At 43.4% G+C, this 18,685-nt stretch overlaps 1 protein-coding gene across 3 annotated transcripts in view; it reads left to right on the top strand.

Annotated features, from left to right (window-relative positions):
• The first annotated feature begins 1,910 nt into the window (after positions 1-1,910).
• Positions 1,911-18,685, top strand: part of LOC141230049 (uncharacterized) — a 51,030-nt gene continuing 34,255 nt past the window's right edge. For 2 of the 3 annotated variants that reach the window (XM_073667539.1, XM_073667538.1), the window contains exons 1-5: positions 1,911-2,004; positions 15,238-15,451; positions 15,581-15,682; positions 15,757-15,880; positions 15,964-16,052. In XM_073667539.1, coding sequence (XP_073523640.1) covers positions 1,979-2,004; positions 15,238-15,451; positions 15,581-15,682; positions 15,757-15,880; positions 15,964-16,052 — 555 coding nt within the window. In that variant the 5' untranslated portion in view covers positions 1,911-1,978. The remainder of the gene's footprint in view (positions 2,005-15,237; positions 15,452-15,580; positions 15,683-15,756; positions 15,881-15,963; positions 16,053-18,685) is intronic. The other variant, XM_073667540.1, reaches the window with a different exon arrangement.

Here is an 18,685-nt window from a genome sequence, read left to right as displayed (position 1 = left end):
AATCAGTGGGATCCGTTGAAGCGTTCCAGAGGTATTACCTCATAAAGTGACAGTGGTCAGAATTGTAAAAATTGGCCTGATCATTAATGTGCAAACTATCTTCAGTGGTAAAGGGGTTAAAGGCTGATTTAACAACGAGTTACTCATAATTCTTAACAGCATAATTTCCTTTCTGCAGACGAAAATTTTCTTGAGAATAATGTACATGGCTGCAAATTGGTCAGAGCTTTGGAACCCTAAGAGAAAATGACCTCTACCCCGACCCATGAAGTATCTACCTCCACAATGAATGGTTCTTGGAGATGGGGTTGGATTAGAACAGGAGCAGACATAAAACACTCCTTAAATTTTTCAAAAGCCCTCATAGCATCCGGTGGCCAAACCTTGAGATCCGCCCCCTTACGTGTGAGGTCAGTAATCTGAGAAAAACCCCTAATGAATTTCCTATAATAGTTGGTGAATCCTATAAAACCTTACAATGCGTTCAGGTCACTAGGTTGGAACCAATCTATTATGGCTTTCACCTTCCCAGGATCCATCGCAAACCCATCAGCCGATAAAATGACCCGGGAATGAAACTTCCTGAACAGAAAAAAAAAACATTTCTCAATTTCATCAAAGAATTCTCCCTCAATCTTTGAAATATTACACGGACATGTTCCTGGTGAGAATCCAAATCAGGAGAGAAAATTCTATATCATCAAGATAAATCACAAGAAATCTCCCAAAGTAATCAGAGAAATATCATTCAGAAAGTGGTGAAATCCTGTTGGTGCATTGGAGAATCCAAATGGGAGGACGAGATTATCGAATAAACCCTCAGACGTTAAAGACGCCGATTCCCACTCATCACCCGTCATGGTGCAAATCAAATTGTAATAAGCCCCTCATCTCTGCTCCGTACACCTTGTACACACGCGGCTCCGCTCCGTACACCTCGTACACACACGGCTCTGCTCCGTACACCTCGTACACACGCAGTTCCGCTCCGTACACCTCGTACACGCGCGGCTCCGCTCCGTACACCTCGTACACACGCGGCTCCGCTCCGTACACACACGGCTCCGCTCCGTACGCCTCGTACACGCGCGGCTCCGCTCCGTACACACGGCTCCGCTCCGTACGCCTCGTACACGCGCGGCTCCGCTCCGTACGCCTCGTACACGCGCGGCTCCGCTCCGTACGCCTCGTACACGCGCGGCTCCGCTCCGTACGCCTCGTACACGCGCGGCTCCGCTCCGTACGCCTCGTACACACGCGGCTCCGCTCCGTACGCCTCGTACACACGCGGCTCCGCTTCGTACGCCTCGTACACACGCGGCTCTGCTCTGTACGCCTCGTACACACGCGGCTCCGCTCCGTACGCCTCGTACACACGCGGCTCCGCTCCGTACACCTCGTACACACGTGGCTCCGCTCCGTACGCCTCCCACACACGGCTCCGCTCCGTACGCCTCGTACACGCGCGGCTCCGCTCCGTACGCCTCGTACACGCGCGGCTCCACTCCGTACGCCTCGTACACGCGCGGCTCCGCTCCGTACGCCTCGTACACGCGCGGCTCCGCTCCGTACGCCTCGTACACACGCGGCTCCGCTCCGTACGCCTCGTACACGCGCGGCTCCGCTCCGTACGCCTCGTACACACGCGGCTCTGCTCCGTACACCTCGTACACACACGGCTCCGCTCCGTACGCCTCGTACACACGCGGCTCCGCTCCGTACGCCTCGTACACGCGCGGCTCCGCTCCGTACACCTCGTACACACACGGCTCTGCTCCGTACACCTCGTACACACGCGGCTCCGCTACATCCACACTGTAAACCCCTCCTGACCCCACACATAAACTTCAGCTCATCCAGCACCATGACAACCAGCACAGCAGAGTCCTGCATCAACTGAGGCCCCTGATCATGTGACCCCTGACTCCTCCCCTCCTGTGACCTCATCACAGCTCCTGTGCGCACAGAGCAGCCATATATGTGGTGGCGGCTCTGCAGGTGGAGGTATGTGGAGACCCCCCATTACTGGGCGCAGGGGGCATTAACCCCTTCAGCACGGAGACTCTTTTGGGGTCTTGTGTTGCCCCTTTATAAGAATCATAAGGTTTTTGTTCTGTTTCCTGTAATAGATACATACGACCCAACTATGGAGGCAGGAAGGGAGGAAACGTAGTGTTCTCATAGTACAGGACCCCTTTACTGGCCCTACAGTGTAATGCCCCCATTATGCCCCTTATGCAGGATGTATGATGCCCCCACACAGTGTAATGCCCCCATTATGCCCCTTATGCAGGATGTATGATGCCCCCCACAGTGTAATGCCTCCATTATGCCCCTTATGCAAGATATATGATGCCCCCCACACAGTATAATGCCCCCATTATGCCCCTTATGCAGGATGTATGATGCCCCCCACAGTGTAATGCCCCCATTATGCCCCTTATACAGGATGTATGATGCCCCACACAGTGTAATGCCCCCATTATGCCTCTTATGCAGTATGTATGATGCCCCCCACACAGTGTAATGCCCCCATTATGCCCCTTATGCAGTATGTATGATGCCCCCACACAGTGTAATGCCCCCATTATGCCCCTTATGCAGGATGTATGATGCCCCACACAGTGTAATGCCCCCATTATGCCCCTTATGCAGTATGTATAATGCCCCCACACAGTGTAATACCCCCATTATGCTCCTTATGCAGTATGTATGATGCCCCCACACAGTATAATGTTCCCCCAGTAGAGCCTCAGGTCCTGTAGTTGGAATAATCCCTCTGGAGTTGGTTTTCCCTTTGCCTGCTCCCCTACATGTAGACCCTCGAGCATGTATACATGCATGTAGGGGAGCAGGCCTTACTAGATATCGAGGCTTTGTACAGTAATATACTGCATGAAGATGGTATCAGAGGAGTAAGATATTTCCTGAAATCAAAATCAATAGAGTGTAGCAGACATAATGACTTCATGGAGGATCTTCTAAAATTCACTCTTACTCATAACTTCTTTTTGACAGGAAGTACTTCCACCAGCTCAGGGGTACTGCGATGGGGAGCCTCTGTGCACCCTCACATGCTAAAGTATTCCTGAGCTGGTAGGAGGAAACTACAATATTCAGGGATGATCATAAGTGGTGGCATCCATATATTGGGGTATGGTACAAATATATTGACTACATTTTTATCATCTGGTCAGGGACGAGTGAACAATCTTTTGAATTTGTCAGAGAACTCAATATCCATAGAGTGGGCCTGAGATTTATATCAGAGTTTAATTATTACCAGCTGCCTTTCCTGGATGTACTAATCAAGAAGGATTGCAATGGGACCCTAGGAACACTCATCTATCATAAACCTTCAAGCACTAATAAACTATTGAAGTGGGATAGCCACCACCCCATCCTCATAAAAAGAAAAATACCCAAGGGCCAGTTTTTACGGTTGGGTACTGCTCTAATGTCACAGATTTTAATATACAGACAATAGACCTGAACATCAGATTCAGGGAAAAAGGGTACTCATGGTACATTTTGGATTCCCAGAAAAATGGGAGAGACAGACACTCCTCCATACCTAACCTAGAGACCAAGAAAAAGATTGGACAACACGAGTAAGAAAAACTTACGACAATCAGAGTGACTGTATCTTTCATATCCTCAGAAAGCACTGGGATATACTTGTGGCTGATCCGGACCTGAGGGTCCTGTGGGATCTACTCCCACAATAACTTTCAGAAACGGTCAGACAATTAGGGACCATTTAGTGCATAGTTACTGTCAGGGAAATATTGAGAAAGTATTAACAATTTCTCTCTGTCCCTGAAACCCCTCTTCATCCCTCCCTTATCCACCATTTGTCACCAGAGGAGAGCTGACACTCCAGCTGTTGGTATGCAAAAAACAGTACAAGAAGTTCAGTAGCCTATTCTACTTAACATACAAATGCATCTCCTCTTAGCACAGACCTGGGATAGATTGACACTTTCCAGCATAGGGGCAGAGATGGAAGGAAAGAGGAAATGGCTCGTTTAGGCTCAAAAGGGGTTTAACAAAGACTGCAGAATCTTCGGAATAACTAAAGTTTCATAATTCTCAAAATGAAGGGACCCATATTTTTAGTGACAGGGTCAGCTTGGGAATGATATGGATATTTTCCTGTCTCTGTAGGTCCCTCTGGGGGGCTGTGGCGCAAAAGTCCCAAAATAACAGATCGCAGCTATACCGTGTGAGGTCTCTTGAGAAAGGTAAAATCATAATGGAAAAAATGGTATCACTTTCGGGCCTCTACGATCAACCCACAATAAGTTATCACAAAAAACAGATATCTAATAAAGATATGAAGGCTGGAGACCAGCCCCCGTAATGTCATCCCAGGGGGTGTGTGGGCCGGTCTTTCACTTCAGCATAAAAGAATCTGCTGAGGTTGGAGTAGTATTCTTTGCGGGAGTATGTATTTATTATAGCAACGGATCTTGCTCGATAACAGTCAAATCAAGCTTAGTGTCTCCCCTTCACCTATATTGAATTGTCTCAGCGATCATTATAGTAAGTCTTCTTTAATCCTACTTATTTATTGTATTGTCCACTTTTGTAAAATCTTGTATATTTTTCATAATACTGCCTCCCTTTTGGATTAAATATAAAATTTAATAATTATTTTTCTTTTTTGCTGTAATTGGGCTATCGTGAAGCTGACAGTGACCGTACGGGGGCGTAGACACATTCCATGCGTTGGAATCTGGAGGTGTGATGCCATATGCTCACTGGTCGCTTGCCGATACCTACGTAGTGGGTAGTCGGGATCGTGTGCTCGCCACTCCTTGATGAAATCCGGACAGAGTAACGGCAACGGTGAGATATTGTGTGATCTCCCCGGTGTCGTCACTGTGGAACCCTGACAATTTTTATAAAAAACCTGCACCCAAGGGGACTTGGCTAGATAGAGGAATCTACCGTTTCTTTAGATTTGGAGAACATTGTCCATTTAATTGGATGGATCCATGTAAATCTTTCTTGAGTTCCTCCATGCTTAAAATCTTTTTCTAGTGGGATTATTCCAACTGTAATTCCTCAGGACTAGTATATATGATCACACCTGCCCCTAGATTATGTAGGCAAGATCAAGAGGGAGTCTAGGAGGAGTGCGGGGGGGCATTTGGGCAGTATACGCCATGGTTGGGACACCCCATTAGCGAGACATATGAACAGTGTACATTGAGATCAAACTGGAGACATCTCCTTTTGTATCATTGAGATGGTTAAACCCAATGTGAGAGGAGGTGATCACAATAGATGTATCCTCAAAAAAGAAAGTAAGTGGATTGTTATACTGAATTCACTGGCCCCTAAGGGACGCAATGAGCAAATTTCTTATGCCTGTTTTGTGTGAATACAGCCCCATTCTGGATTATATTTTTAGATTGTATACTCTACCCATTGCTACTCAGTTCCCTGTGAATGGGGTTCACATATTATTGTACTTCATCGAGATATCTGAGCTTCTATATCAAAATTATTACTTAGCAATTATTCCACATATACTATTTATTAATTAACAAGTGTGGTGATCCTTGTGTATCTCTAATTGTGCAATAGAGGTCAAATTTGACCATTTAGGAATATACTGTGGGCCATCATCCCATATCTTATGTAGTGATAAAGTAGATCTACACGCCTATTGCATGATGGGAGGATGTGCAATACTTGTTTTTAGTCTCCCATGACGCTGATCTCAGAGATAGAAAAATCCTATGTTGGTGGTATGCAATCCAAAACCATTATACGTTCTGGTGTGGAACGCATGCTTCTGGACATGCGCATTCGCAGATAGGAGACTGTGATGCACTCCGGCGTGGAACGCACATGTCCGGGCACGTTTGTGCTTTCTGCCCGCCCGTTGTTTTGTGCTGGATTTTGGGGAATACTTGAGAATTTATTTTTGTTCCATCTGTCTTTAATTGATCCATCAGATTTGTCCTCAGAGAATTATAATTAGAGGAACCCATGGACACATTAGGATTTGTGAAGCTGACCTCCGCTCTCCTCTATTTCCTTTGAATTTATTGTATGACCTGTATTTCAGAACAGTAGCTCTTGGTTTGTTTCACTTCCATGTGTAAATTGAATTTGACTCGTTGTCTTTGATATTTCTTTCAAACTTAGTTTTTTTGATGTCTGAGATCCATCCTCCAGACTTTTGTAAATTCTTTTGCATATTTTGTTTGATTTTTGTATCCAAAAAGGCTTCTACACGTGGCGGAAAACTTTCAACTAGTTATTTTCAAGAAACAAATATCAAACGCAATGTAACTTGGTTATCCTTGGTTAGGTTTTTTTTTTATTTAGATTGTGAGCCCCAATGGGGACAGCGATGATAATGTATGTAAAGCTCTGCGGAATATGTTGGCGCTATATAAAAATAAAGAATATATATATAATATAATGTGGACATACACCCTGTAAAGCATGCAACTATGTTAACCGCTTCCCGACCGCCCACTGTACATAAACATCCGCGCTGCCTGGGCTCTGTGCAGCGCGGACGTTTAAAAACGGTGGGTGGTCTCGCAGCGCTCAGGACCCCCAGGGTCCTGCAAGCGCTCCGAGAGCGGTGCAGAGCGTTAGCTCTGACAGGGAACATCATCGGGACCTGATTGGATCAGGTCCCAGTGATGTTAACCCTTTGCTGTCTTCTATATGCCGCGATCTATAGTGATCGCGGCATATAGAAGACAGCAGGAGGAGAGGGGGTGGTATACTTACCTCTCCGAAGACCCCTGATACCTTCCAGGACCTTGGGTTGCTATGGCAGCTGAAGGTCACATGACAGCCTCCAGCTCTGCCATATATGGTGTCCTGCCAGTGTCAGCCTGCAGCTGAAGCCTGGCAGGACACACTGACTGTGTGAAGATCTCATGTAATGTAATATATGTCTATTACATTACATGAGATCAGCGATCAGAAAAATAAAAATTAATGTCCCATACAGGGACTAAGTAAAAATGTAAAAAAAAGTAAAAAAAATGTTTTGAAACTGTTAAAAAAAAAATACAAAATAAATTAAAATAAATAAATAAAATATTAAACCGATAAATACGTATATTTATGCAAAAATAAAAAAAGTACACATATTTGGTATCGCCGCGTCCGAAACAACCCGAGCTATAAAACTGTCACACTAATTAACTCCTTCTGTGCACACCGTAATAAAAATAAATAAAAAACGGAGCAAAAAACTATGCTTTTTCCTCATATCGCCAAACAAAAAGTGGAAAAAAATGCGATCAAAAAGCAAAATGGAAATAAAAATGGTACCGCTGAAAACGTCATCTTGTTCCGCAAAAAAAAAGCCGCCATACAGCTCCATCAGCCGAAAAATAAAAAAGTTATAGCGCTCAGAATAAAGCAATGCAAAAAAAATATTTTTTCTATAAAATTGTTTTATTGTGTAAAAGCGCCAAAACATAAAAAAATATACAGTAAGTGTAATATCGCTGTAAACGTACTGACCCGAAGAATAAAGCTGCCTGATCACTTTCACCACACGCAGAACGACATAAAAAAAAACCTCAAAAAACAATTCCTGAATTGTTGTTTTTTGTTAATTTTACCTCCCAAAAAACGGAATAGAAAGCGATCAAAAAATGTCACGTACCCAAAAATGGTACCAATAAAAATGTCAACTCGTCCCGCAAAAAACAAGCCGTCACATGACTCTGTCGGCCGAAATATGGAAAAATTATAGCTCTCAAAATATGGCGATGCAAAAACTAGATTTTGCAAAAAAAAAAGCGTCTTAGTGTGTGACAGCTGTCAGTCATAAAAACCCGATATAAATCTGGTATCTCTGTAATCGCACCGACCCGAAGAATAAAGTAATCTAATCAGTTATATCACACGAGGAACGGCGTAAAAAAATAAATAAAATCAATTCTTCACCTGCTACTGATTTGTTTATTATGTCTCCCAAAGATCGCAGTAAGGCTCTGCTCACATTTATCCTGCGCTCTGCGCTGAGCACTTACGCCAGAGTTTCCGTGTAAATCTCTGAAATACGTGATTCAGACGGAACCCATGATGGAAGATTCCCTGTAATGAGGCAGATATAGGCCACTGTGAATGCCGTCTGGCCTGTGATCCCACGGTGTCATTTGTTTTAGGCGTGCATAAAAGTGCGGTTGGCCACAGTTTTGTGCACTTCTGAAAAAAAGGACACCGCTAAACAGAGGCCAGACGGAGTCCAGAGTAACTCTGCTGCCTCATTACAGTGAATGGATCCCGCAGGGGTTTCATCTGAATTACATCACTTTGAAATTTAGATGGAAACCCCGATGTAAGTGCTCAGCCTAGAGCGCCGGATAAATGTTACGTAAAATGTTCCCAATAAAAGCTTCAACTCAGTCCTCAAAAAAAGCTAGTCCCCACTCAGGTCCGTCATCTGTTAAAAATATAAGGGACTTCCAAGTTACTGGTAGCAGAAAGGCTCTGGAAAAGCGAAATGGCCCTTGTGTTAGAACCTTGCTCTTAGTTTTTTTTTCCTTTGCTGGTCACATGACCTTGTTGGCCTATTTAATCCTGCTCCGCCCTTCTGGCTTTGCTGGACTTCATTGTATATCTACTTTCTAGCTAGCCTGTGCTCTTTGTCTTGCTCTGTTAGTTTGCTTGGTCTACTGACCTCTATGTTCTATATATTTTGTTTGTTCGTCTGTCTGCTGCTATTTCTGTTAGGAGGTGTCCCTTATTCCTCCCAGTCCTTAGTACTTGTAGGGATTCCTTCCCCACATCTATAGGTCTCCGTACAGACTAGCTTAGGACTTTAGCAGGTCTGATCGCAGGATCAGGTCCCCTGTTACATCGTAGGGATTAAGCTGAGTTCTATCGTAGGGACAGATCTCCTCTCTTTCCTTAGCTCTGGTAGCAGAACATAACACCTTGCCCCCCAAAAGAAATTCAGAAAATTTTGTGCTCCCAAATCCAAATGCCTATTCTACAATAATTTGTTCTCCAATTGTCAAATAGCACTCCATCCCCCCCCAGATCTCGCCGTATGGCTGAGCGGTACGATACAGCCACATATGGGGTATTGTCACTTTTAGAAGAAATTGTGTGACTCATTTCGGCACCATTTTTACCCATTGCCCTGTGTGAAAATGTAAAATCTGAGAGTAAAACATTTTTTTGTGGTAAAAATATAATTATGCTTTTTTCACTGCCCAATGGTATAAATTTAAAAATTAAAAAATACTCACTACTTCCCTAGATGAATTCCTTGAGAGGTGTAGTTTACAAAATGGGGTCACTTGTGGGGGTTCCTGCTGTTTCGGCATGTCAGCGACTCTTCAAATGTGACATGGTGTCTGCAACCTATCCCAGCCAACATAGCGCTCCTTTCTCTTCCGAACCCTGCCGTACACCACAGCAGTGGTTTTCCCCCACATATGGGGTATCTGCGTACTCAGGAGAAATTGCTTAACAAATTTCATTGTGCAATTTCTCCTGTTACCCTTATGATAATACAAAATTAGGGAATGAAAAACATTTTTTGTGGGAAAAATGTGAAAATTTTATTTTTATGGCTCAATATTATAAACTTCTGTGAAGCACCTGGGGGTGCAAGGTGCTCACCACACATCTAGATAAGTTCCCTAAGGGGTCTAGTTTCCAAAATGGTGTCACTTGTGGGGGGTTTCCACTGTTTAGGAACATCAGGGGCTCCCCAAATGCAACATGGCGTCCGCTAATTATTCAAACAAATTTTACATTCAAAAAGTCAAATGGCGCTCCTTCCCTTCTGAACCCTGCCGTGCGCCCAAACAGTGGTTTGCCTCCACATATGGGGTATCAGCGTGTTCAGGAGAAATTGCACAACAAACGCCATGGTGCAATTTATCCTATTACCCTTATGATAATGCAAAATAAAGGGATGAAAAATGTTTTTGTGGGAAAAATGTGAAAATTTTATTTTTACAGCTCAATATTATAAACTTCTGTGAAGCACCTTGGGGTTCAAGGTGCTCACCACACATCTAGATAAGTTCCCTAAGGGGTCTAGTTTCCAAAATGGTGTCACTTGTGGGGGGTTTCCACTGTTTAGGAACATCAGGGGCTCCCCAAATGCAACATGGCGTCCGCTAATTATTCAAACAAATTTTACATTCAAAAAGTCAAATGGCGCTCCTTCCCTTCCGAACCCTGCTGTGCGCCCAAACAGTGGTTTTCCCTCACATATGGGGTATCAGCTTGCTCAAGAGAAATTGCACAAACAATTTTGGGGTCCATTTTTTCCTGTTACCCCTTTGAAAATAAAAAAAATTGGGTCTAAAGTAACATTTTTGTGAAAAAAGTTAAATGTTAATTTTTTTCTTCCACATTCCAAAAATTCCTGTGAAGCACCTGAAGGGTTAATAAAGTTATTGAATGTGGTTTTGAGTACCTTGAGGGGTGCAGTTTTTAGAATGATGTCACTTTTGGGTATTTTCTGTCATAAAGACCCCTCAAAGTGACTTCAAATATGATGTGGTCCCTAAAAAAATGTTTTTGTAAATTTTGTTGGAAAAATGAGAAATCGCTGGTCAACTTTTAACCCTTATAGCTCCCTAACAAAAAAAAATTTTGGTTCCAAAATTGTGCTGATGTAAAGTAGACATGTGGGAAATGTTATTATTAACTATTTTGTGTGACATATCTCTCTGATTTAAGGGCATGAAAATTCAAAGTTTGAAAATTGCAAAATTTTCAAAATTTTCGCCAAATTTCCGATTTTTTCACAAAACGCAAGTGATATCGAAGAAATTTTACCACTATCCTGAAGTACAATATGTCACGAAAAAATAGTCTCAGAATCAGGGGGATCCGTTCCAGAGTAATTGCTTCATAAAGTGACAGTGGTCAGAATTGAAAAAATTGGCCCGGTCACGAAGGCAAAAACAGGCTCTGGTGCGAAGTGGTTAATAAAACCAACACATTTGAAGAAAACCTAACAGGACTACAATTTGCAATACACAATTTCATCAGTTGTAACACTATAGGGGGTCATCTACTTAATAGAGTGTATAGAGAGTTAACTACAATATGTGGGATTCACGTCTGATCCACTAAAAAAATGTATTAGAAGACATTTATCTGACGCAATCAATCCCACAGCATTAAACCTGTCTGTGGTTTCAAGACGCTTTTCACAAAAAAAATAAAGGGGATATCAGATCCTTCAGATATTAGGAATAGAAAAGGCTTATAAACCATTAAGAGGTGGAGATATGAAAAGAAAAATCTTAAATAGAAAGTCATATTGGATATTTAAATTACACACTAGAGCCCCACAGGGAATGGACATCAGACAGGATTAATATTACAGTACAATTAATTGTATTTGTCTTTGATTTCCAGTGATTTTATTCAATGTCTCATGCATGAGTTGTATTTGTGTATTCTCTTTTACTTCCATACAATACAGGGTTAAATTGTCTGAGAAGTACTCAGTAATCACTGGACACCCAGGAAAGGGAAGGATATAAAAGTATCACAGAGACTCACATGTTACAAATCAGGAATAAGCATTGGTTTCCTATGCGGGCACTTGGTGGTATGCCATCACAACAGTTTTATGAACTCACAATAAGGCTATGTGCCCACGTAGCAGATTTGATCCAGAGCGTTTTTGCCTCTCTCTGGCAGAAAAAAACGCATGCAGATTTACATGCGTTTTTTCTGCCAGAGAGAAGCATTTTTTCAGCGTTTTCGCATGCGTTTTTTCAAGCAGTTTTCCAAGCGATTCTGAGCATCTCTTGGAAAGTGCTTGACAAGTTGGTCACACTATATAAATCCGTGCAACCGGCATGGATTTATATATTGTGACCAAGTAATAGTTAAAAAAAGAATAAGAATGGTAAAAAATAAAAAAAAAAGATTATACTCACCTTCCGATGTCTTCCCGGTGTCATCTCTGCTGCGTCCGGTCTCTTGCAATGCTCGCGCTGTTGTGAAGGACCTGCGGTGACATCATTGAGTCATGTGATGGGTCACATGACTCAGTGACGTCATGGCAGGTCCTTCACAACAGCGCGAGCATTGCAAGAGACCGGACGGCGTGGACAAAACACCGGGATGACATCGGAAGGTGAGTATAATCTTTATTTTTTGTTTTAAATTCTTTTATTTACATATTCTATGGTACCTGAGTCTGGAGGAGAGTCTTCTATCCTCCAGGCCTGGGTACCATCCGCACATTAGAACGCGCCAATTATGCAAGTACAGATGCGGAATTGGCGCGTTCTAATGCAAGTCAATGGCGGCGATTACGCTGCGTGTCCGCAAAATTAATGGACATGCTGCGTATTTTTGAGCGCAGCATAAACGCTGCGGAAAAATACGCAGCATGGGCATTGAAAGTGCGGATTTTCATTGGAGACCATGGGGGAAGGTTTACCAAGCGTTTCCCAAGCGTTTACGCTGCGGAATTTCCGCAGCGTAAACGCTTGACAAACGCATCGTGGGCACACAGCCTCAATGTGAGGTTTTAACAATATAGACCATGCTGGAGAATCCATCTCTCCTCCTTGCTCTACTTGAACCTTGAAATGTCCCTGACCAGGGCGGCTCCATGCGGTGATCTTCAGACAAAGTGCATTGAATAAACAGTGAGCTGACCTCCCTCTCCATTTTCCCATTATATGCATGTTTTCCCTATAGTGACGAATATTTATTTTTGCTAAAACTGTGATATTTTCACTTTAAAACTTTTTTTAAACCTTTTATATAAACTTTTTTAAACAACTCTCCTTAGTGCGATCATACAACACAGAAGCCTCTGATTGCTCAGATGATGCACTGTACTACTGTAGTGCGGTGTATTATCACTACCTGTGCAATAGTAACGTCCCTATACACATGAGATAATTGTTGACTGATCGGTCATTTGGCAGACGGTTATCTCTCCCGACTCTCCCATACACACAAATATTCCAGCTTTTCTGTGGTCTGTATGAGAGAGTCTCCTCTAGCCGAGGACTATCTACAGGAAGAACAAACATTTTAGCCTCTGAAATTCAGGATCATAGATCCTTCTCTGCCCTGACATTATCTGTTGGGAGGCCCCCAAAAACATTATATAGTTTACCAAACCCCCCCGAAATCAGTGCTTTCATGCAGCTTTAGTCTAATGTGTCTGGGGGCGTTAAAAGGTAACTTATTGAACGCTGCCTCTGGCCCGGCCTAATAGACTTTCGTACATTGCAGGCCCAAACACCATTATTAGGCATTTAAGTATCATAGTAGCTAGGCAGCCCCATACTATTGAGCACTTGGGGGAGGAAGGTCATTCAGCCGAACTCTGTCAAACCTTCTTAGATGCCATGTTTGCTTTTTGCAGGAGCAAGTGGTTAAACTGCCAGGGATTTTATTGCAGCCACACCTGTGCCATCCTTGCGGTGTACATCTATGTTCTGGTGCTCAAAAGAATTCATATAAGAACAAACACAAATGTTTAACATGTTAAAAAATGACAATGTGTCTTCTGCTTTTTGCATGTTTTTTTTTTTACAAGAATTGTTGGTGACAGTTTTCTTTTGAAACTTTTTAATATCTGCTTTTTTCAGTTTTTTTTTCTTGTAATATAGGAAAGCCTAAGGCCAGAAGTAAACCCCATAATACACTGTACATGTAGACTTTAGTATCAAATAATTTCTGTCCACGGTGTTTGTGCAAACAAAACAGCTTTTATAAAAGCCTCACACTTCTGTGTGTGAATCAGACATGAGATCTAACTTGATAAAAGATTACAGTCTGGGGAAGATGGGAAACTTTCATATAGATGGCCAGTGGTGCAGTAGTCAGTGACGGACTCTGGCCAAATATGGTTTTAGAGCCTTAGTAGAAGATGTTGCCTCATCATGACGTAGTTATTTCTCATGTCACTTGTAATGAATATCTCCTGCAGTATTGCTAATTCCAATTCCATTGTCGGAAAATGAGACAAGAATTAGCGTTATGGAAGGTGTCATGAACTCACAAAGAGACGACACCGGGGAGATTACATAATCTCCCACCGTTGTCGTCACTCTGTGGGGATATGTGTATATGCCCCCGTACGGTCACTGTCAGCTTCACGATAACCCAATTATTATTGTTCGCTGCCACCACCGTCCAGATTTGAAATATAATACAGGCCTGGTCGGACGCCTGCGTTCTGGTATATGGCTTCGGGGGAGGGAACGATTACAGAGCAAAAGAAACAGGACTATTACATTTTATATTTAATCCAAAAGGAAGGCAGTGTTATGAAAAATATACAAGGATTTTACAAAGGGGACAATACAGTACAGAATATACAGTTACACAATATAAACAGGATTAAAGAAGACTTACGTAATAGATCGCAGAGACAATTCCGTTTAGCTGGAGGGGGGCGCCCCACTTATTGATTTGACTGTTATCGAACAAGATCCGTTTATTATAGTCTCTATACCCCCCTGGCAATGAATACTCATCCATCCTCCTTGGATTCTTTTATGCCTAAGGGGAGAACTGCCCACACAGCACCTGGGATGACATTAAGGGGGCTGGCTCTACCATTTTTTCCGTTATGAATTTACCTTCCTTTAGATACCACACATGACATAGTTGTTGTCTGTTATTTTGTTACTTTTGCACCCCAGCTACCCGGAGGGACTCACAGCTACGATAAAATAAGCATATTGTTCCTTGGCTGACCCTGCCACTAAAAACATGGGTCCCATTATTAGCGGAGTTATAGAACTTACAATATTTCATATTTCGTATCAGCTCCGGACATCCTGGAGTTTGTGTTAAACCCCTTTGAAGCCTAAATGAGTTTTCCTTCAATCTCTGCCCCTGCTGGAAGGTGTCAACCTATCCCAGGTCTGTGCTACGGGGAGATGCATTCCTATGTTAAGTGGGTCAGTAGCACCTTTTGTGCTGCATTTGTCTACAAGTGACTTCTGCTGTATGTGTTAAATTGCATGGAAACAGTTGATTTGGTCCAAATGGTGGATAAGGAAGAGGTGAGAGGGAAGAGGGGCTTGGGAGAAATTGTTAATATTTTCTCAATATTTCCCTGACAGTGAGTCTATGAGAAACGTATTCAGCTGCAGACTCTGAGGAAGAAACTGCTTGTTGTCTGTGGCCTAAAATATATAGGTTTTATTACTAGATGTAAAGAAAAAACGAAATACTGTCAAATAATAAATCTCCTTATATGTTTCCCCTCGTTATCTCCAATAGTTGTATTATTGCACAGGATTTTTATGATGTTCCATTGGCTTATCTTCTCCTCATTCGGGTCTCTACAATATCAGATCCTCTCAGTGAAGATCTTCTATATAACAAAATTTTCCTGATTTACCCATCAAAGATGGATATGGACAGGGACAAGATGGAGATGGCGGAGAGGATATTACATCTCACCCTAGAGATCCTCTTCCGGCTTACTGGAGAGGTGAGAGATTCTGATGACATCACATTTAATTATTCTTATCTATGGGAATAACAGGTGAACAAAACTGGAGAGGTGAGGACTCTGGAAATGTCTGTAGTGAGATTTATTAATGTGTCTCTCCATAACCAGAGATTAATCACAGGACCTCCACCTCACCCCCTGATACATGAGGACATCAATGACCAGATCCTAGAACTCGCCTACAAGATGATTGGGCTTCTGACTGGAGAGGTGACATTGCTGGGACATTATACAGTAACACTATGAAGGGATCGGGGAGATGACTGTATCATTGTATGTATCAGGTTCCTATAAGATGTCAGGATGTCGCTGTCTATTTCTCCATGGAGGAGTGGGAGTATTTAGAAGGACACACAGATCTGTACAGGAACATCATGATGGAGGTTCCCCAGTCCCTCACATCACCAGGTAATAGACAGGACTAAATACACACGGCCTATAATTATCTGTATGTAAAGAATGAATTCAGTCCCTGTATGTGTTTCCTCCAGATCTATCCAGTAAGAGGACAACACCAGAGAGATGTCCCCGTCCTCTTCTTCGTCAGGACTGTAAACAAGAAGATCTCAATGTTCCTCAGGTAGATACAGAGAAGATGTCATGAGATCTCCCCTATGATGTGTAGACGGCTGTAAAGGTCTTTTGTTCAGTCTTGTTTTATCCACCAGTATTATATGTTTTATATTTGTGTAGTGAGAACGGAGGGGATGACAGGATTAGAGCTGATCATTAGTGTTGAGTATTCCGATACTGAAATATCTGGTATCGACCAATATTTGCGGTATCGGAGTTCCGATACTGAGTTCCGATACTTTTAGAATATCGAATACCGGAATCGGAAGTTCCCATAATGCCTGTGCTCTGCAGTGTCTCTGAAGGATGACAAGCTGGATGGCAGCGCTCAGCTTACTGTACTTGTAATTTAGTGTTAAAGGATTTATTAAAAAAAATAATAATGTTTTCATGCACCGTCTCTTTAAAAAAGCCGTCCAGCAATTCAGCAGCAGCATACATCGGTACCCGACAATTTAGAATAGAAAGAATAGAGCATCACACATAGATTAGATGCATAGAAACATGTCAGTCACATATATAAGAAGTACAGTGACAGTGTTGATTACTGTACTTGTCATTTAGTGTTAAAATAAAGGATTTATTAAAAAAAAAAATTGGCGTGGGGTTCCCCGTAATTTTAGTCTCTAGCGGAGGTTAAGCAGACGGCTGGGGCAGATGTTTGAAGCCTGGGAAGGGGGTAATACCCATGGAGCTTCCCAGGCTACTAATATCAGCCCCCAGCTGAATACCTAGCCTTTACTAGCTATTAAAATCGGGGACCCCCCAAAAAATGACGTGGGGTCCCCCCTATTTTAATAGCTTGCAAAGGCTAGGCAGACAGCTGGGGGCTGATATTAATAGCCCAGGAAGGGTGCCATGAATATTGGCCCCCTCCCAGGCTAGAAACACCAGCCACCCCAGAAATTGCGCATCCATAGGATGCGCCAATTCTGGCACTTAGCCTCGCTCTTCCCACTGCCCTGTAGCGGTGGCAGTGGGGTAATAGGGCTGGGGTTGATGTCAGCTTATAATGCCTGCTGACATCAAGCCCAGGTTAGTAATGGAGAGGCGTCTATAAGACACCCCCATTACTAACCCCAAAGTCAAAGTTAAAAAAAAACACAAACACCCAGAATAAAGTCCTTTAATTGAAATAAACACACAATTCTTTATTGTTCTAAATTAAACCATACTTACCATCACACCCATTCCAGCTGAAGCCAACGATCTCCTGCAATAAAAGTAAAATAATAAAGCAACCTCATCCTTACCTTTCCATGGTTCCCACGACGGCTCCAGCTCTGCTACATTCACATGACAGACTGGATCGCAGCCGAAAGCTGCCATCCAGCTTGCCATGCCGCAGACACTGAGAAGCTCCTCAGTGAAGCTCCTCAGTGTCTGGCTGTGACGGCATAAAGATGAGCTGAGGTCATGTCCAATGAACTCAGCTCACCTCATGCACGTTACTGACAGCGTTGGAAAATTCTCCTGCGCATGCAGTGAGCATGAGAGAATTCTCTTGCTGAAGCGCTGAGCGCAGGAGAATTTTCCCACGCTGTCAGTGACGTGCATGAGGTGAGCTCATGTCCAATGAACTCAGCTCACCTCATGCACGTCACTGACAGCGTGGGAGAATTCTCCTGCGCTCAGCGCTTGAGCAGGAGAATTCTCCCACGCTGGAATGGCATTGAGATGACAGGCTGGATCACAGCTGAGCGCTGCCATCCAGCTTGTCATCCTTCAAAGACACTGCAGAGCGCAAGCATGCCTGCGCTCTGCAGTGTCTATGAAGGATGGCCTGTCATCTCAATGCCATCCCAGCGTGAGAGAACTCTCCTGCTCAAGCGCAGAGCGCAGGAGAATTTTCCCACGCTGTCAGTGACGTGCATGAGGTGAGCTGAGTTCATTGGACATGACCTCGGCTCATCTTTATGCCGTCACAGCGAGACACTGAGGAGCGCAAGCATGCCTGCGCTTCTCAGTGTCTGTGGCATGGCAAGCTGGATGGCAGCTTTCGGCTGCGATCCAGCCTGTCATGTCAATGTAGCAGAGCTGAAGCTTTCGTGGGAACCATGGAAAGGTAAGGATGATGTTGCTTTATTATTTTACTTTTATTGCAGAAGACATTGGCTTCAGCTGGAATGGGCGTGATGGTAAGTATGGTTTAATTTAGAACATTAAAAAATTGTGTGTTTATTTCAATTAAAGGACTTTATTCTGGGTGTTGTGTTTTTTTAAATACTTTACTAGAAATTCATGGCGGTCATGTCTAATATTGGCGTGACCCCATGAATTTCGGGATTAGGTCCAGCTGATAATGCCAAGCTGGCCCTAACCCCTTTATTACCCAGTGAGCCACCGCACCAGGGCCCTGGATGAGTTGGGTACAGCGCCTGAGTTGGGTACAGCGCCATAAGATGGCGCTTCTATGAACGCGCCATTTTCTGGGGTGGCTGCGGACTGCAATTTGCAGCGGGGGGGGGCCCAGAAAGCTTGGGCCTCCCTGCGCTGCGGATTCCAGCCCCCAGCTGCCTAGATGTACCTGGCTGGACACAAAAATAGGGCGAAGCCCCACGTATTTTTGTTTTTAATTATTTCATGAAATAATTTAAAAAAAAGGGCTTCCCTATATTATTGTGCCCGGCCAGGTACAAA

This window comes from Phyllobates terribilis, unplaced genomic scaffold (assembly GCF_046119375.1).
Source record: "Phyllobates terribilis strain yellow unplaced genomic scaffold, ASM4611937v1 Scaffold_489__1_contigs__length_1346288, whole genome shotgun sequence".
Taxonomy (NCBI): Eukaryota; Metazoa; Chordata; class Amphibia; order Anura; family Dendrobatidae; genus Phyllobates; species Phyllobates terribilis.
This window is presented reverse-complemented; position numbering and strand designations above follow the sequence as displayed.